The sequence below is a fragment of the Ambystoma mexicanum genome, chromosome 8 (assembly GCF_040938575.1).
Source record: "Ambystoma mexicanum isolate Mex_15411 chromosome 8, UKY_AmexF1_1, whole genome shotgun sequence".
Classification (NCBI taxonomy): Eukaryota; Metazoa; Chordata; class Amphibia; order Caudata; family Ambystomatidae; genus Ambystoma; species Ambystoma mexicanum.
This window is the reverse complement of record NC_090929.1, coordinates 218,600,936-218,625,362: the sequence shown is the minus strand read 5'-3', so window position 1 is coordinate 218,625,362 and position 24,427 is coordinate 218,600,936. Positions and strand designations below refer to the sequence as shown.

Here is a 24,427-nt window from a genome sequence, read left to right as displayed (position 1 = left end):
GAGTCAATCTCATATTTGTCCTTATATCCTCCAGTATCATGACTACTGTGGGTCATGAAAAGGTACCTCTGGGAGTGAACAAATGTCACTGCTGATATGGTGAGAGTTTTCACCACTGTGCCCCCGTGCTCTCGAACAAACTTCCACCCTTTTTACGAGATGCCATGAATCATATCAGCTTTAAGAAAGCGATAGAAACTCAATTCTTTCATTCAAATGCCCGAGCTATCTTTCTGATGAAATCCTAGTTATTCTTCTGGTTTCCTTCCCTGTTGTTCGTTTGTCTGGTCTTTCTGAGCGCACTGAAGCCTCAGGGCGAGATGAGCGTTACAAGTAAAAATAAATAAATAAATAAATAAAACGTGTAACCTTTTGAAGCAGGGCTGAAGGACCTACTGCTTTGTGAGAAAGCATTGCAATGGATGTATTTGTTCACATGTTGTTTTGCTTACTACACTTTGCCAGTTTCTTTTGGCAGATTTTGACACTTTGTTTTACTGCAAAAAGCATGGGGTGGCCACCGGCTCCCCCCATTACGCCCACCTAACTCGAGAAAAAATGAGGTAGACCATTGCACTCATTTTATATTGCAGCAGCTGTTTATGAGTAAGACAATTAGTAAGAACAGCTCAGAACATATCTTATTTTTGGTTTTAAATAACACATTTTTAATATGTCTTAATTTACTGGGATGGAATTTTACTGTGTTAATGCATTTTCCACCACCCTTAATGAAGTTACTGCTTACATAAATTTTAGAATTGGCAGTAAATAAGCAGATTATATTTGAGAGCGAGCGATGTTGGCAGTGTTTTACGTCATGCGCTATTTTGCCTTTGTCAACAGTGGTAGCATTTGTGGAATGATGGACTTGCACTTCATTAATACCTAGAAAGTGTATATAGCAGAACAGAGTACATGTGAACTCGTGAAGAGGATCCTAAAGCTCCAATTTGACATGGGTACAGTCCCCCTTGGGGACATTTATGTTATGCTTTTGCATTGAGAAAGACTGCATAGGTCGAAACACCTGTTGCCAACGAGGGCAACAAGGATGAATTATTGTTACCACTGAGATTGACTCCAATTCAAGAATAAATTGCATATTCATTACCTTCTCTTGATTTGTACAAGTGCATTGATTTTGGCACAGTCAAGGTATTCTGTAAATATATGCCATGCAGGGCATCCAACAACAAGGTATTATGTAACTAAAGGCCAGGCAGGGCATCCAACAACTCGGCCGAACCATTTAAAATTTGCAAGGAGCTGGCCAGCCCTGCTGCAGTCTTCACCGCTCCTCTTGCCGCCCAGCCTCTTTGCAATGCCCTTGCCTCTTACTTCAATTCCAAAACCCAGGACATATTGTCCACCCTCTCCTAAGACCCCCCTCCTCTCCCCTCTCCACCCCCGCTTGCTGACCCTCCCTCAGGCACCCCCTTCCCTCTTTCTCCTCCTTTCCCCTTTTTTCCCCTGATGAGGTTGCTAGACAAGTCCGATCTATGAAAGCCTTATCAAAACAGGTAAATCCCTGTTCCTCTAAAACCATTAAGGACCACATTGATACCCTTGCTCCAGCACTTGCTGATTTCTGTAACCATTCTTTTGCTTCTGGATCTTCCCCTCCCCTCTGAAGCACTTCCTTGTGCATCCTCACCTCAAGAAACCCACAGCTGATCCATACTGTCCATCTAACTATCGCCCAATTTCCATTACTCCAATTTTTGGGGAAGCTCCTAGAAAAGCTGGACATCTCCCAGCTTAACCTTCATTCTGACTTAGTTGGCTCTCTCCATGACCACCAATCTTGATTCAGAGCTACCAGAAGCAGGGAAACTGCTCTCCTGAACATCTGTGAAGATCTGCTCTCCAACCTTGACTCTAACATTCCCTCTGTCCTCATCCTACTTGATATCTCTGCTGCTTTTGACAGGGTCAACCATACCATCCTGCTCAATCGTCTCTGTAACAACCTGGGTACCACCGATCGGGCTCTGGCCTGGCTGACCTCTTTCCTTTCTGATCAACCCTCCCAGGTTCAACTTGGATCCTTCCTATCCTCCATCTCCCTCTCTACCTGTGGTGTTCCTCATGGGTCTAACCTCTTGCCCTGGCTTTTCAACCAATACCTGGAAAGTCTCACCTAACGCATTTCCATTTTCTGCTCAAACTTCCAGAGCTATGCTGATGACAGCCAACTCATTTTCAGGCTTCCCTCAGACGCCTCCTCTCTTTCCCTTATCTCCAATTGCCTAATCGCCATTCAAAAGTGGTGTGCTGCCAACGATCTTTGTCTAAATGCCAACAAGACAGAGATCCTCATCATTGGTACACATTCACCATCCTTTCCCCTCACTCTCTGGCCCACCTCTCTTGGCCCTCCTCCTACCCCTACTTGTGAGGCTAAGAATCTCAAGGTCACCTTTGACTCCACACTTTCCTTCTCCGCAAACATCTCTGATGTCTCAAACCTCTTACTGCACCTCATTAGAGATACTCTGCCTTTCCTCTCCTTCCCTCAGAAGCTCACTGTCTCCCAAGCTCTGGTTCTCTCTAGGTTGGACTACTGTAACAGCCTCTTTCTAAATCTACCTGCCTCCACTCTCTGCCCTTTACAACTAATCCAGAACAGAACTGTGAGACTTGTCCTTGGCCTCAAGCCCTGGGATTGTGTCTCTCCAGATCTAAAATCCCTTCATTTGCTCCCAGTGGATGCAGGAATTACATTTACAACCCTCTCTATTGTCCACAAGGCTTTCTGGGGTCTGGGTCCAAAATACCTTCAACTATCCCTCTGTAAATACCTCCCCTCTCCCTCAGGGTCAGTCATTTTTCAAAGAAACAAGCTGGTGGCAGATCTCTGTCTTCGGCTAAGGCCTCCCTTTGGAATAGCCTCCTGGCCACCTTGAAACTTGAGCAGAACCATCTCCGGTTCCAGAAGCACCTTAAAACCTTCCTCTTCACTTCTGCCGTTGCCCCTCCTCTCCCCTGCTGATCTGTTTTTCTCTCTCACCACTGTTCTCCTGGCCACCCTCTGTCCTTCAGGCCCAGGTACCTGCTCATCCTGCACTGCCTCCGGGCCACCCTTTGCACTCGGATCGGTATGTGTACCCACACATTCCCCCATTCTTCCTCTGCAATTATCAAATATATCCTATCTGACTAATCTTGCACCTGCCACTGCTGGCTGCACTACCACTTTTCACTGCCTTTATTTTTTTATTGCATTCATTATTTATTCTGCTCTTTCCTCTGTTCTGCACTTTCCACTTCTCCCCCTTCCACGCATTTCCCCCTTGTTTTCCATTTTCATGCACTTGCGCGTTCTTAATGTCACTGAGACTAGTAAGATCATTGTTTTTGTTCTCCCCTATTCCCCTCCCTTTGCTTGGTCACGCTCTGAAACACTTGTGTATGAGCACGATATAAATAAAATATCATATCATATCAAAGCAGGGGTTAGCCTAGCTGTGCAATCATCTGCAGCTGTCAAACACCGTCCAAGTGGTGTTTCTACTCACCTGGTTAACCCCACACTCACCTTAGCTACATTTGTATACACTCTGATCTAAAATGATGGGACATTTTATCACAGTTCTGCGTGATATACAAATATCCCTTTTCTGCAATCTTGGTTCTGAATTTCTTCTGCTTAGTAAGGAGCGGGATCGCACTCAAGCTTCAACCGTTCCTTTGGAACACAGTGGGACACTCGTAAGTCCTGCCTAAATTCTTGCAGTTGTTTGCCATAGGCATCTTTTGACGATCAAGGGAAGGTGCTGGTTCACTTTTCCAGGTAGATAGTAAAGGCTGTGTATTTTCATATATGTATATATTTTTACAGCTGTAGAAATCAGACAAGATCCATAGGGATTCAAGCCTCTCCACCGGCATTAAGGGAGGATGCGGGCAAAGAAGGTAGTGGTTTTATTACATGGAGCAGCGGAAACATGCAGAGCGGATTTTACACTCCATTCAGGAAATAATTTAAAAAAGTCATGGAATGTGATAAACAGGCAGAGTGCTTCAATCCGTCCATGTAGCACTCTCTGTGCCATTAAGTGCATCACTGAAGATGAGGTCCGTTGTGTCATTCACATCAATAGACAAATGGTGCAAATAAGTATCAACTAATATGTACTCTGCCCTTTATGAATATGAATCTACTCGATTCTAAGCAGCAAAATGCCCATCCTTTTTATTTTCGTACAACTAAACTTCACTGTTATGCAATAGTGCTGCAATGATCTGTGACAAGTCTTCTTGAATTCTCCCTTTATTTTATTTTTCAGTGCAGTGGAAGCTGTGGGCAGGGGCAAACGGTGAGACATGTGTATTGCAAGACGACAGATGGCAGAGTGGTTCCAGAGTCGCAGTGCCCTATTGAGATAAAGCCTCTTGCTATACACCCTTGTGGAGACAAGAACTGCCCCCCACAGTGGCTGACACAAGATTGGGAGAGGGTAAGACTTTCAATGACGATATTGTTTGATCCAAAGCAGGTCAATTTTCTGATGGTTTGAAAAATTCAGGTGGTAGATGTTCACTGGACCTGTAATCAGAGATGGAGATGTCTGTAGGCCTGATGAGTGCACTCTTTGGCGGCCCAGGTAATGTCAAAGTACAAGGTAGGTACCACACTATACATGGTCTATTTTTTCAGTATCAATTTGTATGAAGAATGATAGCCATTTGTCAATTTCCAACAGTATTTTGGTATGTGAACAATATAGGATAACAATCATTTGGGGGCCGAGAAGGTTGGTTGCTTCTGGGAATCATCATGATTTTCACAAATAAGATTGCCTTTGATTTCCACATCAACAGAAGCAGCAGTTTGCACCAGCAAATAGGTAGAGATGGGTTATAGAAACCTCACCCCGGAGCAAACATTGTGTCAATTATTATGCATGGTCTGCATCTTGATGTAGGCACGCCCTTGTATGCTCACACAAATACAACCCGCTAGGGAAGAAAGGCCCAAGTCAATCTTGTAAGGATAACAAGTTTTAATCTCACAAACAGATGAGAGCAACAGCAAAGAACTCTGCTGCTAAGAATGTTCTGTCGAAAAAGGGTACAAGTAGAGGCGTAAGAGGAGACACATTGTCATTGTGACACAATAGATACTAGAAAACCCTTGCGGCTGTTTGGAGTGCTCCTATACAGTATCCGCCTGCCCCATAAGGGATGCGAGGTCATTGGTTCCAGCCCAGTCTGTCCGTCTTCCATCACGCGGGTGCTGTGGAGATAATCTTTTTACAATGAAGGTCAAAGAACAAATTAAATACACTCCTAACTCAATGCTACTATAGAATTATTCTGTGCACCTGGCAGGCTGTACAACAGGCACAAAGGAGGTTCTGGGGCACTACAACCACCACACACACATTTCACTCACTCCCTTCCATGCCATCTGGATCCAAGGTCCCCACCCTCATTTGAACTATAATTTCTCTCTCCCAGCACCTCACAATACAAATCATATGATTGTAACTCAAATACATGCAACGTCCGTACTCTTTGAACATTTCAGGACTTGCTACTTTGGGGTTCGTGGTCAAAGGGCACCTGGTGCCATGGAATTCAGGGATCTTGTGGTTTAGTCAATTATATGGGCTATAACTTGTGGTCGCCTGGGGATGGGCCGGCTCATGTTTTGGCCATTGTGAGATAACATGCCATGCACACCAGGTGCCGGTCTATGATCACGTCCTTGTAGGGCACATTCCTTTCAGATAGAAAAACATCTTTGCAACACTGTTAGAACAATGAATGAGCTTTATGGCAGCTTGAGGTGTGGGTTATCGTCATGGGAGCTTGGGCATGGCTGGAGATTTCCCTCGTCTCACAATTAGGGCCTAGCTCATGAAATGCTGCATTCACCGCAAAGGCCTTGCCTACTAATATCTACACAGAATGCACTAACATCCAAACAAAATGGCAGTCTTGCTTGTGCCTTGGGCTGCACTATGTGGGTTGATTATATTGGGCTGGGGTCCTACCACTATACCCCACCTGCCACCTGGCCCATCATAGTGCTTTGAATGCTGCTCGCCTTACTCTAAAGCGCTTATGGGGGTGGGACCGGGGCGCTCCCTTCGCAACATTGACTTTATAGAAGGTGTCAAAATCAGGGACATTAATTCACCAAAACACCAGGGACAGGTGAAGTGACATCACAACCCTGAGGCTATCACAGGAAGTGGCATCAAAGACATTAAAATATGAATAAGCTTCAACATGATAAACTACAAATACTGTAGTAAATAAAGGAGAAAGAAAATATTTTGGCTACCAGTTCCATTGATATGCTTTCAGTGGGTTTATCATAAGACAGTGGTGGACCCAGCAGAAACAGGGACTCTGTCTTCAAATGCCAATACAGCCACACATAGCAAGTATCAGCCAATGTATGCCGGTTATAACCTGAAATATCAGTTATAGTGCATATATGCTAGAAACAGCTTTACATTCCCAGGTGCGGCCATAATATGGCAAGTGCAGCATGCTATATGCAGGTGGTGCCACAGTATCCTGTGTTAGCTCAACATGCCAGGCACTGTCATAATATCTAAGGTACAGCATGCCATATCCAGGTGCTGCCAACATATGCCAAGTGCAGCCTAAAAGGCTTAAAAATGCAATCCAATAGTAGCCATTGTATCACATGCCTCCTTTAGTCATAGTATCCTAGATGTAGAAACACATATGCAATTTCTGTCATATTACGCAAAGTACAGTCTCAGAGGTCAAAATAATTCCACCCAACAACAGTCATTGTGCGTACTATGCAGTCTCACAGCCACACTGGCTGCCGTTGTATGCCAACATCCTCAAATGCCTATTTATGTCACCCAACACCAGTTAATGTAATGATTCATATGTTATAGTCACCATTTGCTTTTTGTGTGACCTCATACCCACAGTGGCTGACATCATATGTCAAGGGTATCCCTATATGCCCCAGTAGTATCATCCAACAGAAGTGAATGGTTCATGTGCATGGCATAGTCATCATACGAACAGCACAACCTCTCACCCACAGTGTCTGCCAGCATATATCAAGTGCCACTTCAAAGTCCCAGGTAATTCCACTCAACACTGATTACTGCTTCATGTTTATAATAGTCTCCATGTGTTCTGTGCAGCCTCATGGCCGCAGTGGCTGCAGCCTCAAATACCTCAGTACTGCCATCCAAACACGATTGTCCCTTTCGTAGCCCAATAGCAGATAACACAAGGCACTAAGAATTGGGAGTAGGCTGCAGAGGTGGGAACACCCAAAAGTAAACATGGCTCAGATGAGAGCCCTTTAACTTTCAGTTTGTCACTGCCTCTGAAGTCCCTTAACCAGGGGTCACAGAGGCAGAGACAGCTTTGGTGCCGAGGAGGCAAATACTGGGGCAACAGCAGGAGGCTGGGGGGTGCACTGGGCACCAGGGGGGGGGCATGAAGGAGGGCAGCCACCTCCTTGACTCCCCCTGGCTCCAACACTGTGCAGATGCAGTACCCTGGGGAGCAGAGCAGAGTTGCCAAGGGTAGCTACTGATACCCCTGGATTCCCTCAAATGATGCCCCTTCTCCTTCTTTTCTAGCAATGGAATGCTTGATTTTGTTGCAAGCACACATTGCCAAAGGTGAATGTCTTCATTTGCATGGAGCAGTGTGCAATTAAAATGAGGGGACTCCATTTGTCGGGGATCATACTTGCTTATCGAACAAGGTGCACAGGCAGAAATGCCCCCTAGAGCATGTGGAGTGTCCTCCATCTTGGAGTTGGTGGTTTTGTATTATGCAGTGCAGGAGTGTCTTTTCAGAGGGGAGAAGGCGAGCACTTCCCTCCTCGCAGAGGATTCCATCACAGGCCATGTCCCCCTGTCAGTGTGAGTGGTTCACGCAAAAAGGAGAGTGCACAAGCTGAACCAGTGTCAATCTTTGATGTTGGACTCTGAAGAATGTGGTGGGTGGAGTCAAAATTGGCACCCAGCCTCACAAAAGCCTATAAGCCAACTTCATGTTCATGTACAAGGACGCCACATGCAGGCGCTACACAGTCCAGTGTGCCAGCACTCATATGTGAGCAATAGAGCATGTGCCAGACATGTTAATCCTCCCAATGAGAGCGCCTGTCAGGATACACACCGTGTACACAACTCTTGTCACAGGCCAGAAACCTCATACTTTTTCGGGCATTGCCAGTTTCACCCATTTGAAAGATGTATGCGCTCATTTCAAGATGAGTGGCCTCATAATATGCAATGAACTTCCAGTCAGGCCGCAGCAATGACATTTCCGAAAGCTCAAATCGGTTTCAACCCATCCATCGCTTTCCTTACTGACGATGACACATATTTCATGTAGTCTTTTCATTCTTAGATTGACTGAACCACTCAAATCTTTGAAAGGCTGTCCCGTTGTTTACACAACGGGATTTAGTTTGTGGTAAGAACTTCGAATTACTTTGACTTCATTATATGCAGTTGTGGGTTAAGGGGTGCACAAGAGGAAGCGAAGTATAGGGTGGGGACCCACAATTAAAAAAAAGAAAATGATGTACAAATTGGAAGTACTTACCACGAAGTAAAGTACCACAAAGTATTTTTTTTCGTTTAATTAAACATGGAACCCTTTGACAAATGTTTCACACACTTTTTAATCCCTGACCTTTTATACATGGTCTCTTTGACTCTTGTTCCCAGTCCCTACACAAACCTTTTAGCATCAACTAAACAGAGGTGATTTTACCAACAGGAAAAGTTAGCATTTTGCCACCAGGCTCAGGCCTTTGAAAAGTCAGTAGCACTGGATTATGGTCTCTTTGGAACATTTACCTAATTGGTAATTGACTCCTTTCCAGATCTTTGGCCATTGATAGGCTGTATGCTAAAATGTCCTGAACGCTACAATAAAATATTTAAAGAGTGTTTACATTTCGATCTACAATGTATAACAGTAGTAGGATAATTAAAAATGTAAACTTACAATGTTTGAGAGAATAGGCAGATGTTACTTGCTGACTTACTGTAGATATTATTTACTCCTGTTGTACTGACACTTTACAACTCCAAATACCAGTAACTAGTTCCATCTGCTCCTAAAACCTTATAAATCATCAGTAACAAATGATGAAGATAGACCCCCGCCACCTATTAGCAACCTTTTCAAAACCATGCGAACCGCTGTATATAATTTGGGTGGCCCCACCACCTGCTCTTATTTCCGCCCCCACCAAGGGTATGTCACTTGCCATGTGGTCTGTCCATGTCAATTTCGTATTTTTATATAGCAGCCTTTTTACTTAGGGTAAATTGTTCTCAATATTGATGATATTATACTATATTATTAAAATACCATTACTGAAGATACATGTTCTTAATGTATATTCCCGACTCAATATTCTGAATCCTCAGGAAATCTCCAGATGTATCAATCAGCTTATTTGCCGGCGGATCGTCTTTTGCTCAAAATAGCCAGCCTTGACTATCAACAGGCTATTAGGTCTGCAAAAAAAGGTGCATTATACAAAGGTATCTCTTTGTCAGTCAATAAGCTCAAAGCACTTTTTTTGGCAGTTAAAGAGCGTTCTTGCTCTGTCTAGATCTCAACTCAGGTTCACACTTCTCAAGATCTATGCGGCTCTCTTTTATAAGACTTTTTTTCAAAAATGTGCTCTAATTAGATCCAACATCTTGACCTCTACGAGCGCCGAGCAGCTGTTCAGTGTCTATCTCCTACGTCCCCCACAGACCTTGCCCCTCATTATGAGTCTGCCAGTCTGGGAAAAATGCTGGTAAAATGGCCAGTTATGCTTGATCCAGCATTTTTCCCGGTCCAGCACCCTCTTAGTTTGCCGGTAGGGGCAGTGAACTACCGGCAGGCCTGACCTACCGGGAGATCAAGCCCCTACCAGCAAAGAATTACCCCTATGACCGGCAACATTACTACTGGTGCCTGTGATGTGGGCAAGCCGATTCCATGGAATAGGAACTTACTGCTGTTGCCAGCACCTGTAATATTCCAGTAACACCGGGCTATCGGGCGCCGGTAGCGGTAAGGCGAGTTTGCCAGTAATCCACTTGTAGCACCTGTGGGTTACTCGCAAACTGATGGTGATGACCCTTCGCTTCTTTAGTCAAGGCCCCAGAACATCTTTTTTTGGATGTTATCTCTGGTCTCAGAACTTGCTTTCCCCTTGACCCCATTCCTCTGCACGTGCTCAAGGGCATGTCTGATCTTGCCCCTATTAGTACCTTGGCAATCAACTATTCCCTTCACAGAGGGGTTGTTTCCACTGCCCTCAAAATGGCTCTCGTCTCCTCCCTACTGAAAAAATGTAACCTGGACCCCTCTGTTTTAAGAAATGTTCTTTAAGGTTCCTTATGGAGATCCTTGAGGCTATTGGTACACCTCAACTGAGAGATTTCCTGGAGGAAAGTATTGTCTTGGATAGTTACAAGTCTGGGTTTTACCTCTTAATGGGGTGAGAAGCAGCATTGGTCTCAGTGCTCGATGACATCACACTTATAAGGGACCAAGGTGACATTGCCCTGCTGATTATGCTTGATCTATCGGTGGCATTTGACACAATTGACCATTCGATTCTGTGTTGCCGCCTCGAGGATGTCGACATCACGAGGACCACCCTTCAGTGGTTTCTTTTCCCACCCAATGTTCCCAGGCACTCCCACTTCACCCATATAGGTCTTATACAGCTTCTGTGACCTGCAGTTTCTCCCACGGCTCCACTGTATAACCTCTGTTATTCAACATCTATGTCAGGCCCCTGACGGAACTGATCCGCTCTCATGGGTGATGCTTCTATTTGCGTGAGAATGACACCCAACTTATTTTGAGAGTGGACCAGAACCGAGCTGACTCTGCCAGGTGCCTGAGAACGTTGCTCACATCAATTGGCAGTTGTATGAGTGCCATCTGGCTCAAGCTCAACAACAGGAAGTCTGAGATTATGATCATCTACCCATTGGCTCAGAGTCAGGCATGGAACTCTGATTTCTGGCTCACCCTTCAGTTAGTCAGTCAACAAACATTTATTTGGCAATGCAACTTCAAGTCAAACATGAAACATTTAACAGAAATAAATAATACTAGTACATAGTGGGTACAGATAATAATGCCTGCATTGGTACTAATTGTGTTTACTACAAATGGACCGAAGTGCAGGGTGGCAATGTCGGCATCAATATTGGAAGAAACATCATGCCTGGAACTACATTTAGTATCTAAAGTGCAAAGCATTTTTCTTCCAAACGTGCAAAATTACTGTGACCTGATTGATGCTTTAAAGTGTCCACTGCTTAACGCATGTTATTGCTAAAGTGCATCATGCCCAGAGCAGTGTTATAGAGTCATCATCCAGCAGCATTGATATTGCAAAATATAAAATTCATAAAACATTAAAATCCTAAAGTGTACAGTGCTTAGAGCAGCATGGTTCTTCTAAAGCGCAAAATGGCAGTCATTGCATAGGCACGTGTGGTGCATCATGATTCTATAATACAACATGCCCAATGGCAGCATCTCAAGTTCATCATCTGCATAGACACCACCAACAATGTAGGAGGTTGGCGACCACTTGTGTTAAAGGGCATAGTGCCAATTGTCATCTGCTTTTTTTTAAAAGAAGGATCTTTTCTATAAACCAATCTCTACTCTATGATTGTTGCCGCTCAATCATAGGCCACCAATTTTGTACCATTAGCCATCTCACCATTTAAATTAGCCGCAAAGCTTTCCACACTTCTCAACCTAAAACTAAAGTGAAATATACAGATGAACAACCACCAAATGAAAACGTTTATACAAAAAGAGAATAAAAACACTGTATATATTGACCAGGTTAGAACATTCACCCATGCATTCCATCACTCAGGCATAAACACTCCACATGACATCACAACATTCCTTCTGCAAAGCCAAGCCATACACAACACATCTCCTCCCTTTACATTGCACATCACACACAGCAAAGCGTTACACAACACATCTCCCCTCTTCCAACAACTGCGCAAGACATCACACAACACATTTCCACACACACCAACATGAGCCATTCACACTGACTCGCATCATCAGGGCAGGCACACAAAACGTGCTCTGACACTCTACCACTCACCTCATACCCGATGCACTGGCCAGGCACACCAGGACCAACAACCAATATCACTGTCACACTTCGGACCATGGTCAGTTGTTCAGCCAGAGGCCTGGGTGATGGGCTGCCAGTGTTTTATTGTCCTACATGTAACGTATTGATTGACTGCTTGTAATGATAATAATAAACCTAGCAAGTCAACCTAAAAAAAAAAACACTGTATATAAAGTAATCTCTGTACAAAGAACTGCTGCTGGCAACAAATAGTTCTGATAGAAATATGGTTTTGATACACAGCCTCAGTTAGTAAGCATGGATTTAGTTTAGATGCTATTCATTTTCTGTGCTCAAAATTCCCCCTCCATGGTCATATATATAAAAGTACAAAGTTAATACAAAATTGGTGCTGAGAAAATATACATTTCATAGAAGCGCGAAAATCTAAAAAGCAGGTATATCTTATCAAGATGGTTACAAACAATGAAGAGAGCCCTGCTCGCAATCTCAATACAGAATTTTACGATGACTTTATACAACTCCTTTCATTTGTTTATACCTTGAAGAGTAGTTAGAAACGCAATCAACCATCCTACTTGCTACCAAAGAGCTTTTAACATTTAAACATATTCATATAGGCCTCAGACTCAGCAACTTGTTCCTTAAGAGCCAAGATCTACGAATGTAACATGCACACCCGAATACCAGAAAAGGGTCTAGGCTCTACCTTAGTACTTACATTGCTGAATTGGTGTCCCTACACCCAACCTTCTGCAGAACTGGTCTCGATACATTTGCCTTAGATGTTTGGATTTTTCACATAATAACATAAAATGTAAGACCGTTTCATTTGCGTTCCCACACATTGGGCACTGGGCTGTATTAGCTGGGACCCATGATTTGTGAAAGCAGCCATTGGTAGCATGCCTGTTCTTAAGCATAGGTATAGAGAGCATTCAAATGATGGCCAAATATATTCCAGATTTGGTTTAGAGCCTAAGGAGGTGGACTCGAGGTGGGCAAAGCCCGTTTTGAGTTTCATGGTGTCATATAACAGTTAATTACAGGCATTGTTGTCCAAAGCCTCTTTGATTATTTTCTTTGGGCCAATGGGCTGGCTCTCGGGGTTAATCCACAAGTTGGCTTCAGCCACTTCATGGAGAATTTTTAGTATGTGCAGAACCCAAGCTAAAGATCTCCCACCATCTAATGACATGAAATGACTCAGAGCTGACTGAGGATTTGCCAACCCCTCTTGGGTCCACAACTTCAGCCAAAGTAAAACTGGTCTAAGCTTAAAATGAACATCCACAGGCACAACATTAAGTTCCATGAGAACCAAGACAGAGGGAGCACTCTTTGGTGATAACATCAGGCTTTGTAAGAATTTGTGTTCAATAAAGATAATGGCCCTCATTACAACACCGGCGCTAAACCATGGCGCTATTAGCACCATGGTTGGTGCCGGTGTTGTAACGAGTCCGCCATGGTGAAATGGGGAAATACCACCCCATTCCAAGGTTGGCGGGGTGGTATTTCCCCATTTCCCCGTGGCCCTTCCCCATTCCCATTTTTGCCCCATAGGGCTCAATGGGAATGGGGAAGGCGGCAATTACGGTACCTTTGCGGGTCCCTACTTTAACGGCTGGTCCAGCCAGCCATTCAGGTCGGGTCCCACAAAGGGACCTCGTAGTAAGGCGCTAAGTGGTTAACGGCGCCGCAGCCTTTTACGGCGCCGTTAACCACTTAGCGCCTGGGTCGTAATGAGGCCCAATGTCTTTTTCATTGGCTTGACCCCTTAGTTCCATCCCATAAAGGGCTGCAGGTAAGGCTTGCTTTTACTTAAAGGTTCAAAGCAGGGAAAATAGCACCACGTCCATGTCTAACATGGAGGACTTGATGGACCCGCTAAATTTCTCCATGGTGGTAGCTGAACGCCTCACCTGCTCAACCCAACCTCCCATATCTTGGAACCTCACCCCGAGGGAAGCAAATCACTTGACTTGGGCCAGCTGTACTCCCTCCACCTTGAGCAACAAGGGAAATGAGAAACAAGAAATGAGAAACAGGGCATAAATACCAGAACCATGGATTTTTCTATATTCAGTTCCAACTGTAAGTCCTTACATTTGGAAGTAAAAAATCACCAAGGCTTTCTCCAGGCCCTGCAAGGTGGTGGCCAAAAGATCTGTGTTGTCTGCATAAAATAGTGCTGGGTATTTGTTTGGGGTAATTTTATGGCAAACCTGACATTCGTTCAATAGAGCATCAATAACCTCTTCAATATAGAAGTTACATAATGGTGCAACCTTGCCTTACCCCCTACTGACCGGGAATGACTTTGTAGTTTCCCCACCCAGCACATAGCGAACAGAGGCACTATTTCCAGAATACAATATACTGATGATTTTTATGAGATTGGGAGGCGCTTTACGATGAATGAGAATGTTCCACAGTTTTTTTGCAAGAAACTGAATCAAAAGCAGTTTTAAGATCCAGAACTACTGCATACAGTTTCATTTTCCATACAACTACTATTTCTGGATCAACAAATATAATACCAAACATTGATATAGCGTGCCCCTTTTCCTCCTAAAGCCTGCCTGTAGATCAGTAATTATATTGTTGTTGTCAGCCCATTCCTGAAGGTGAGCAAGGATTACCTTGCCAAAATGTTTGCCCACGCTGTCTAGAAGGGAAATCGGAAGATAATTTGCTGGTAGATTCCTCTCACCCTTCCTTTACAGTAGGATTATTACAGCCTTCCTCTGGGACTCTTGTATTCGCCCTTTCCTAATAAGGGAATAAAAAATTCTACAAAGGATTGGGGCCCATATATCAACCTCATCCCTGAACAAATCTCCTGGGATCAAATCTGGTCGTCCAGCTTTGGCACGTTTAAAATGAGATAGAGCACATTCAACTTCCCCTATAATAATACAAGGATAATCAGTGGAATATGGGAACTCAGTGGTACAAGGCAGGGAGGAGAGTGCTGCAAAGTTTGAGTCGCCATAAAGAATTGAAAAATGCTGCCACCTGTCCTCTGCATTAATACAAAACTCTAAAGAACATTATTTTTATACTGTTATACTGTAGGGCATCATCCAAGGACCTCCATTTGCCTAACACAAATTTCTTTTTCTTCCTATGCGTTAGCTTTTTATAATCTGAGCAGACTTGGTGTAGGTTCTGTTTGTCAACAACTTCCTTTGCTGCAACACATTCAATAATTCTCCTTTTGGTGTCCCGACAATTCTCATCGAATCACTCATATGTGTGGATTGTCTTCTCTCTGACCTTCCCCACTGACACAGAGATGTATGACAGTGTTCTCTCATTTAACTTCTTATAGGCTTCCAAAACAGCCAGATCACTGGTATCATTGCCACAAATCACCTTAATGTCACCAGTTATTGGAGCATAAAGTGCTGGTTTAGATTCATTTTCCAGCACTTTCACCCATTTTACAGATTTTCGTGCATGCCCGACTATGTATAAAACTTGGTTTGGTGTTGGCACTAGGCCTCTGGACAGTGAGGACCCCCTTCCCGTAAGGCTTAATGCCGTCGGTAGTGGTCACTCTCTGTTCTGTTCTTTGCTTCAAAGTCAGTCACCCTTGCCCAATTGCAGCTGATACCAATATATAATTTATATAGGTCGACCCATTATGCCCGCTAAATGTTTTCTTTGCTGGTCGGTCCTTAGAAGTTCTCCTGTTACAGGCCGCTAGATTTAAATTATATAATAATCATGTGGCTTCTATTGCTAATTGTTGTATTCGGACTGAAGCTGCTACCACTACTTCACTGGGCCATATCCTGATCCTCCCACAGGCCTGCAAGAAATCCCATAGGTTTGATCTGAAGGTTTAAGTCGCCAGCCGTCAGGGTCATATTGCCTGTACAACCGTGCTCATATTCTTGATCTAAGCAGTTCTTGAGGAGGGTAAGTATCTCCATTCCATGTCTGCTGTGCAGCTTATTGTATATGTTCCTGAAAAGAATTTCCTCCCCTTCCCCTGTTGTGATTGATAGGCATTATAGGTCTTGGGATCCTCTTTCTGTCACCACGATTGTCCATCCTAAGGTAATGTCCACCCAGACTAATAGCCCTCACCAAGGACTGCTCTTTGTTTTGTTTTTAGCAGGTACACAGTATGATTGAAACCCTTGGAAAGAGACAGGTTCATTAGCGCAAATCTGTTGGAGAACTATAAAATTAAAACCTCTGATAAAGGTGTTCCATGACGTATCTGCCAGTACTCTATTTAGTCCAGCTATGTTCCACGACAGGAGCCTAATGTTCCATCCCTCTTCTTTGGTGCACTGGGTCTCTATGCCCAGTCACTCAACATCATTGAGTTCACTCGAGTCAAAATGTTGGGGTGTGTAATACTCTTTCATTCTGGGATTTGAACCCAACCCATGGTAACTAGACTCTCCTGTATGTAAGGATTTACTTGTGCCCTTAAGGAGCAGGAATTCTGGGGCTCTTAGTACGATTTCAGCTCTATTCATGGGGTATGTCCTACGATCAATACTCAGTAGACACTCTACCAGGTCCCAGCATTGGAGATAGATTTGCATATGGTACCATTGTGAGTTCAGGGTATTTCCCCTGTGACAAGCTATCATGTCACCATGAACAACTGATAAGCACCCTTTTATGTGCCTGATCCAGTGTGTGCATTTGTTTTTTAGGCCCTCTTGGTCTTCATGATATCCAACGGCTAATCATGGGACATTAGTTATGGGAATCTGACAGTGCCTCTTGATTCTCTAATACATCTTGACATTACAATCAGCTCTTCTTGATCTCCTGAGCGACAGGTCAGCACCATCTGCAAATTGGGTTCCTTTAAACTAAAAATGCTTAGGAAGGTAATCCCCTCCTACCACAGCAGCAATGGGCCTCGTTATTTCTTTGGCAATGTCAGGAGTCCTCAATAACTGCAATGCAACCCTTCTTGCCCAGCCTAAATACCACAGCCGTAGACTGCAGACCTTGCAAAAGTTGGCTGCACTCTTGTTGGTGGGCTTGCCTTGTTTCTTCCACGCTTTGACTATTTTGATGCAGCTTCATTGGCTGCCTGTTGTGTGTGGCAATAAGTTTAAGACGCTCTGCTTGACCCCCCATATTCTGCATAATTAGGGAGTGATCTTTCTGCATGGAAGGTTTTCAACCTTTGTTCCTACTAGGGCCCTTCATTCAGCTAGCCTTGGTTTACTATTTGTTCCTCGATTTAAGAAGGCCACAATGGTTGGCCAAGCTTTCTTGGTGGCTGTCCTCCACTTTGGAACTCCCTCCCTCTTTCCCTTATAGTATTTGAGGACTTCCTTCACTTTAGGAAATTGCTCAAAACTTTCCTTTTCCCTAATTGAGTTGTTTTGGTGATTCACTCCTCTTCTATGCTAGCTTTTTCTCCATTTCTAGTGCCAGGATACATTGGGGTAATAGCGTGCCATTGAAGCAAATATAACATAGCACAGCATAACAATAGGCCAGTCCACCTCTACCTCTGTACTTATAATATAAATATACAAAAATATCTTAATAAGTTATTCATTGTCAACTTGAAATTAATACATTATTAATTGTTCAGTCGTTTAAATTCTTTGGAGCTTTTATTTCAGAGTTTGACGAGGCACTGGGGAAAATCTGTAGTGGCAGGAACATTTTTACTGATAGCCCTAACAAGATGAACCCCACAATGAAGATGTATAAGTGGATTAAAAAAGAAGAGGACATTCTAAAATACTCCTCCTTTAAAGAGTTATCGTTCTCAAATTCAGCACTCTGTCCTTCTACTTTACAATGTACCTGGACTGGATATCCATGTGTTTTGTTGTTTTTCAGACTAAATCTCTTAGGTACTTTGGCCTTCGAAGGGAAGAGAGAGTTTGTTAACTCTATAAAAGTGGATCTTCCCTGGCGTCCCCTAAAATTATTTGTTGATAAAATACACTGAAGCCAAATTATTATTGGTGATTTTGTATATGATGTTCGGTCATCAGAATCAGAGGTTTTTTTGGGCTCGATTATTTACCTGCAATTTTAGCAAACTGAATTTTGCACTGATTTGTTTCATCTCAAATATTCATAAATTATTAGATGCAGAGTTATTTGTCAGGTTCTAATCACTCTCTAAACGTAACCTCTGCATGTGTAATCTTCACTGTTATGTTCCTCTGTCTTTCATAATCAACTTCTCTCTTTGGTCGGTGTTGTTGTATTTTCTTTGTGAAATTTCATACAAACTATAATACTCAAAAATATACAAAAATTACACAATAATGCAGTCTGTTTTTCCCAACCTACTGAACCTGCTGCAATTCAGTGGATTTTCAAGCCTTTTCATCCCATCTTCACGTCACTTTACTTCGGCTAGTAACTAGTTCACTGACCTGTTTTGCATTACAATGTATTTGTCTGCTTCGTCAGCAGCTTATGATAACTATCATTCTGATTCAACCTTCTCATCTCTATGGTGTCCCTTCTCTGTAGTGTAACACCACGTGTGGCCGTGGAGTCAAGAAGAGGATTGTTCAATGTGTGGAGTTAGCGAATGGAAAACTGAAAATCCGGAGCATTTCCGACTGTGATGGGAGTCTTAAGGATGCAGATGAAAGCACCTGCTTTGAGCGGCCCTGCTTTAGGTGGTACACAACCCCATGGTCTGAGGTAAAATATGTACTTTTGGAGGGTCTTTTCTCCTTCTCTTCCATATTTCTACATCAGTTTTCCCTCTCTATCCTCATCCATAATAATCCAATATGTGAGTACTGCCTCTTTCATTTTTCCTTGATCTTTTCCTCTTTATCTGGTCCCCTTAACTCCCCTGCCCTTCCACTCTAGTATGTTCTTTTTGTCTCAAGAATTTACAAAACAAGTTTCCATCTCCTAAATATATGTTGTGTGGCCCAAGGGGCACAGAATCAATGTATTCAGAAAAACAAACAAGCGGATATATATGTATGAGGAGCAATGCAACAGGTCTTTTTTTCAAGTAGGTATATCGATTTTATTTTTGAGAAATGTATACTTTAGGCCAAGGGTCTGCAATATACATCTGTCCAATTGTTCTGGACTATGGCTCCCATGATCCCTCACCATTGACTCTGCTGGCTTGGGATCATGGAAGTTGTGGTGTAAATATTTGCAGAGCCAAAGGAAGCATAATGTCAGTGAATTTCACTACAACAGGCCATTGGCATAGATTTCTAAAGTGATCATTCTGGTCACACAGCATACCATGTGCATCCTTTCGACTTAGCCAGGTGTTGTATTTCTTCAATCCCCTTCAGAAGATGACGAGAGAGGGAAAGGGAGAGGGAGGGTGTCTAGTCTCTTGAAGGTCAGGACCTCCAGTGAAAGGTCTACTTTGCTGTGAAAGTCGCTTGAGCTACAAAACATGGTCCGTTTGTCTCTCAGCTGTTTTGGGGTGTTGAGGTGTTGGATCTTGTATGTCAGACAGGCAGTTTTTGAAGATGCAGCGGACTTCAATAAGGAGCCAGTGTGAGAATAGGATTCAATCACGTGACCATATGTTGTGCCAATTTTAGAGGAGCAATAATGTTGGTAAATTGTAAGGAGAGCATGTTAATACATTATCTTTGGCAGAGCGAAACCGTGATTAGTGTATGTGTACAATATGCACAGTGTCTACGGCCCAAAAGTCCCTTAGCTGTGGTCAGTTTTACTGCATGTGTGATGTGCTCACAGTGAGCCTGCACCTATGCACTGTGTGCATTGTACACATGCTGCAAACATTAGAAACACTTGATGATTGAGACTGATTGGTACATGCATGCATTCTGCTCACTGGTTGTTACTCTGAAATGTTCCAAACAATGTCTGTAACCTTTGATTGTGGGACATGTTCAGTGCATCTATGGGCTACACACAAATCATGGTTTGTAAAAATTCAGTCAGCCTTTTGTTGTGACCCATGCTTGGTTCTTGTACACGTTAAATACAGTGCATATGTAAGTGTCAGCTGTAAGTGACTTCAATCCAGCAATCCAACTAAGTCAATGCTTAGGATGGGATGCCCAATGGAAGCCCTCATTTATATATTTTTATGTCAAAGTTCGTTAAATCAGGATGATGAGCCCTTGTATAATGCCCCTCTCTTTGAATCCCCCTGACCTCACTGAGCCAAGAAGTAGGTTTGTTTTGCAAATTAAAAGATTTATTTCAATAATTAAACAATATATATATATATATATATATATATATATATATCACTTTTATGAACAAAATAATATCTGAATTGCACACTTATGAATATGGATGGTAATCAACAATGGGTAATATTGCAAAATTGACAATCTCTTTAATCACTTAGGAGTATGAATATGAAGGATACTGTAGCAGAGAATCCTTTATATGATTCAAGGAAATGCAATGATGGGAAATAATGCAACACAGAAATAACTTGATATGATTTCAATCAAAAGATAATATGATCACTTTTTCCCCTGTGACTACTCACTTCCCCCACTATGCAATATGAAGAGATGGAAATGAGGGCACACAGGTTTCAGAAATATAATCAAGAATGCAGTTCAATTCCAGTTTCCCCAGCAAACTTAGAGAGACACAGGATTGCTTTTAAAACACAGGTCAAAATGCTTTTGTATGTGATTGCAATGGATGGGAAAATATGCTAAATTGATTTTAATTCACTAAAGAGAATCAGGATGAGTGATAGTTACTTTAGATTGGTTCAGGTCAACACTAGCAATGATTCATGAATGATTATTAAATTGGAAACGAAATTCAGCAGCGGAAAGCAAGAAGCGGCTATTTTTACAAGTGGTGAAATGGAGCTAAATTGCAATTCGCAGCAATTTTTCCGCGTGCGTAAATCGCGATTATGGAAGAACTATAATGAATTGGAATGTCGTTTTGGGTTTGTTGGAAAGCCTAGGATCTTAGCTTTATAATGACAGTTAAATTTCTAGGATGTGCGGTTCAAAAGATACAGATGTTTTTGTGAAGGTAGATTTTCAGAAATAAAGTCAAGATTTCAGAATGACAGATGGCGATTTACAGATTTGGAATCAACAGGATGAACACAGGATTCTATAATGCAGTTCTGGATAGGTTGAAATGAATGGAGGAGGATTACTTTAAACTAAGAGATTGGTTCTGTACAGTTCTAGAGTAGATACTCACTCCTAGTTTTGGAATGGAATGCGCCTCCTCAAAGATCTGGTCAATGGTTTGGCTTCACTCTCGCCACCATACAGGTCTCAGGCCCTCTGGGTTCTGCTCTCAGCACTGCACGGCAGTCTGGGTCTCTTGAACTGGATCTGATGGGTCTGGATACAGCACTGCTCTCTCTGGGTCTGGATCTGGGTTCTAGCACAGGGTTCTTAGCTAGAAGCAAACAGCACTGCCCGGCTGTTGAATGGTTTGGTTAGGCCCCGTGGAAGTTTAGGGGTTAGAATCAGGTTGCAAAAGATTCTGAAGGCCTGCTGGGAAGGATTCAGCTTGTGAATTAGGCCTTTGCTTCAAGGTTGTAGAGCTTGGTTCTAGAGTCTGGATTCTAAGTTCTGGTCTCTGGATCTAGATCTGGAGTCTCTATCTGGATATTGTCTGGATCTGGTCCGGCAGAGTGCTTTGCAGGAATCGGTGAGTAGTGGAAAAAATGAGTCTCCTATCTGTCCTAGGCAGTCTCTTTTTATGTGTTTTCAAAGTGGGTGGGGAGGCTGATTCTACTTGCCCAACCACCTAGGTTAGAGGATTTCCTGTCGCCTGACTGGAGAAGGGAGTAGTGTGTCATCCTGTGTCATCAGGTGTCATGTTTATGGCTTAAGGAAAGAACACTCCCCTTTGCTTTTACTTAGAAAATCAATTTGTCATAACAAACATATTTCCCAGATACACAAGTTGTTCATAATACATATACACATCACATATTACTTAAGGTACATTCTGTTCAAGTCCCATGTTCCTATGAGCTTGGGTTCAGAAATGACAACTTATTCGCACTTTTGGTGGGTTTCGCAATATTGGTTCTGCACCAAATGTGATACATGCATGCAGATCCTCTCTGGGCATATTATTGTAAGTTCGTATGTTCATAGAAACAACACTGCAGCTACAGTATTCATAAATTGTGGGGTTTGGTCTCAGAACATCGCACAACGTCCAGCTTTGTCTTGAACTGTGAGTGAATTTGTCATTTTAACCGTCTCAAAGTTGTACATTTTTGTCAGCTTGTTACAATATTTTAGAACGATTTCCTTAAACATATATTTGGTGCAATGGTAAATCCACATCCCAGTCTGGTCCGCCCCCAGAGCGGGGTGAGTCAGATGGTCACATGGCCTGCCTTCGTGCTAGAGCAGTTGTTGACCAGGCACACCCAAATCAGCATATTCTATTCAGCTGAAAGAATCTATTGTCTCTTTTTCCTGCCAGCAGGGGAAATTTCCTCCTCTCACAACAGTTCTAATTAAAATATCCATACGATATCCTCTCCTGTTGGTAGGAAGGACAAGGTGTGAAGGGTTCCCAGAGACAGCAAGCCTTTTGAAGTTTTGACTGCATCAGGTTACTTTCTGATCAATTGCAACTTAGTTCCTTGTTAAAAAAAAACATTTATAAACTCACAATAAGCAACATATCTTTAAATCAAGTCTTTTTCAACAATGAAATCACTGTTTGGCACTCTATATGGCATTTTGATAGAATTCTCTTCTTTGGCATAGTTTGAGTTCAATTGTTCAGTTTTTCATAGAATATGGTATTAAAACGCCAGCTTCTGGTAGTAGTGAGTACCGGTATTGCACCCATTTTTGACAGCTGTCTATCTTTAAAAGGGGATTTAGCTTGATAACATATGATTCTTGCTGATTTTGTATTGATGTGGATTCTTGCAGTAGAATAATGTGGAACACCCAACAAGAAGGTTCAATCTTTTTGGTGATTTGTGAGCCATGATTTTAGCACATTTTGACAATCAAGAAAATGAATTCCCAAACAGCTCTGTGTTGCTTTTGGCAATCAGCATTGCTTTTTCCAAGTGGTTTCAGGCTGCTTTGTTGATAGCTCAAAGCCTATCTTTCAGATTTTTACTGCACATTTTTGGATGATTTTGAGCGAGTAGCATGCTTTCCAATGGCCATTCTGATGTTTCTGCTGCCAGCAATGCCTAGTGATGTTGCAGGGCTTGGATGAGTGGGTTAAGACATCCCACAAGCCCCCGTCTTGCGATGGCCGCTGATCTTTCATCGATGGAACTTCGCAAGACTGGGATGTCCACATCATCTCTCTGGATTCCATGAATGGCACAGTTCAGCATCTTTTCCTCCATCAGGGGTGGGTCGATTGGTTCTCCTCACCAGTCCTGATGGGAGTATTGAGAGATACCCCGGGCCCCTCAGATCTTTTCTTCCGGGACCCGGGTCATCCTTCTTGGTCAGTCTCCATGGTTGTTTCTCTCTCCTAGGATGACAAAGCAAAAAGGCAGAAACATATTTGTCGATATTTCCCGCCGCTATTAATGTAGTGGGGTGGGCATATACATTTTATAAATCAGGAGACATTTGCATTCTTATTATTGTATTTTATAGACTATATGTGGAATATTTTAGGGTTGGAAGTTTATTGATCTGCAGCAGCCCCTCTGGTGTTCCATAGGACTCCTCCAGTTGCTGCAGAGTGTGCCTAGGGTGGCAACACTTCAGCTGATTAATATGGACCCACTTATCTTCCCCCTCTGCCAAACTGCCTTTGGGGATGCAGATCTTGTAGGCGACTGGTGAGATCTTGTCTACAATTTCAAAAGGTCCCTTCCGGGTAGGCAGAAAATTCCGCTGTTTGGCCTGGTTCCTTTGGAAATTGTATAGGTAAACCCAGTCTCCTACATTGTATTTTTTCCTAGTAGTCTTCAAGTCATAGTGGGTCTTCATGCTATCGGCGGATCTTTCTAGATTTCGCTGAGCATAGGCAAAAGCATGTTGAAGGTGTTTTCTTAAATTTTCAACATACTCATGAGTTGTGGAGGCATTGATCAATGTCTGCTCTTGGGTCCTGTAAAGCAGATGCTGGGGAAGCAACATCCTGCGTCCAGTCATCAACTCAAACGGTGACATATTTGTTGCAGATGAAGGGGTAGATCTGATGGCCATTAGGACAAGAGGTAATCGGATATCCCAACTTGGCCCATAATCTGCCACAAACTTTTTTAAGATGCTCACAATGGTTTTGTTGTAACGTTCTACCGCCCCACTAGAGGCAAGCCGGTAAGCAATATGTATCTTCCTTTTAACCCCAAGTATCTCCTACATCTTTGTCATT

At 42.9% G+C, this 24,427-nt stretch overlaps 1 protein-coding gene across 1 annotated transcript in view; it reads left to right on the top strand.

Moving 5' to 3' along the window:
- Positions 1 to 24,427, top strand: part of ADAMTSL2 (ADAMTS like 2) — a 329,265-nt gene that overhangs the window by 264,123 nt on the left and 40,715 nt on the right. The window contains exons 16-17 of the mRNA XM_069609632.1: positions 4,293 to 4,463; positions 18,620 to 18,796. Of these exons, the coding sequence (XP_069465733.1) occupies positions 4,293 to 4,463; positions 18,620 to 18,796 (348 nt within the window). The remainder of the gene's footprint in view (positions 1 to 4,292; positions 4,464 to 18,619; positions 18,797 to 24,427) is intronic.